We start from the raw sequence: 1,412 nt of genomic DNA on the forward strand, positions 1-1,412 counted from the left end.
TTGGACTGTTTAGCGTTTCTGTATTTAGTAAAAAATATTTTCCGCCGAGGCCAAGTAATGTGGTTGAAAAATCCGGTACACACGAGCTGAATAAAAATCCGTGTGGATGATTAAGATTTTTGGAGAGAATGATGTTCCGGCCTATTGGGATGACTCCCAGGCATTTTCCGGAAAATTTTAGTTTGCTCGATCAAATTGTTTTTATCCAACAGACTCCACGCAAATTTCTGGAAAATCGCAGTAATTAGGAATCTGGTCAGATAAACACTGAGTGGTTATTTCACCGAGAATATTAAAAAAATTTACCTTTTGAATCAAAAATTAAAGCGCGAATGGTTAGAGTATTAGCGGCAATGGCTTGGAATTTTTACGGATTTCTTGAATTTAGCAAATTTTATTTTACTGGGTTTTACGATGTTAATGGCTTAAGAGATCAAACGGAAAGGAAGTTAAACGTGAATCGATTAATGAGGGAAGCTAGAAAGCATTTTATAATCATATGATTTGGACTGCTGATCATAGCATGCCAATGAAGGTAATTCTGATGTTGCCACTACGACACCCAGATACTATTCAAAAAAAAAAGATGCCAGTAAAAAATGCAATTTTACAAAAATTTCCAAAAATTAAAAGAAATCAATTCGAATATTTTTCTTATAATTTTTGAAAAAAAATATATCAAATTTAATGAAAAAGAACATATTAATCTGATTTTTTTTTTTTTTTTTTTTTTTTTTTGAAGCGTTCATTACAAAACCGAATAATACTGGATGAAACAGAACAGTATTAGTTGGAAAAAGAACGCTTAAGACCGAATGTCTTTGGCATGGAAAGTACCAACAGCTTTGCCTTGTAAATCTTCAAGGATATAGTAGTGATTTCCCACCTTCTCGCGTACCCTTGCTTTGAGGAATACGGGAGAAAGTTTAGCATTGTATGCTTTTTCCATGTTACTCTGAGAAAAGTTTCTCCGAAATACTTCCTGTCCAACCTTAAAGGTGGGTAGTCGGGACCTAAGGTCATACTGTTTCTGATTGGTAGCATATGCATCCTTAAGGTGTTTGCGAATATCCTGTCGTACGGTTTGTAGAAGGTCATCTCTCGGAATGTTGGCACATGGTTCATCCAATAAATGCAAATTCCTTAACAAAGCGTATGACGATCCGTGGGTGACCATGTTGAAGCCAAATAAGGCGTGGTAGGGAGATGTGTCTATTGATTGATGATACGCATTACGTAGAGAGCAACTAATGACACTCAACTTCTCATCCCAGGATCGGTGATCCTTCTTAAGATAAGCTCTAATACCTGCGAAGCGTTAGCCTGCGGAGAGTATAAAGCGGTATATATATGGGTCACTCCATAAGATGTTAAAAAGGCGTTGAAATCGTTTGCCTTGAATTGGCTACCAT

The 1,412-nt window shown here is 36.3% G+C and overlaps 1 protein-coding gene across 1 annotated transcript; it reads right to left on the reverse strand.

Moving 5' to 3' along the window:
• Positions 1–805: 805 nt before the first annotated feature.
• LOC142231010 (uncharacterized) lies at positions 806–1,177 on the reverse strand. Its single transcript, XM_075301628.1, has one exon. It carries the CDS (start codon positions 1,175–1,177, stop codon positions 806–808), a length of 372 nt encoding a protein of 123 aa, XP_075157743.1.
• Positions 1,178–1,412: the final 235 nt, after the last annotated feature.

The sequence above is a fragment of the Haematobia irritans genome, chromosome 3 (genome assembly GCF_050003625.1).
Source record: "Haematobia irritans isolate KBUSLIRL chromosome 3, ASM5000362v1, whole genome shotgun sequence".
NCBI classification, from domain to species: Eukaryota; Metazoa; Arthropoda; class Insecta; order Diptera; family Muscidae; genus Haematobia; species Haematobia irritans.

Coding starts and splice junctions, on each gene's coding strand:
- LOC142231010 (XM_075301628.1), bottom strand. CDS start 1,177: ATGGTCACCCACGGATCGTCATACGCTTTGTTAAGGAATTTGCATTTA.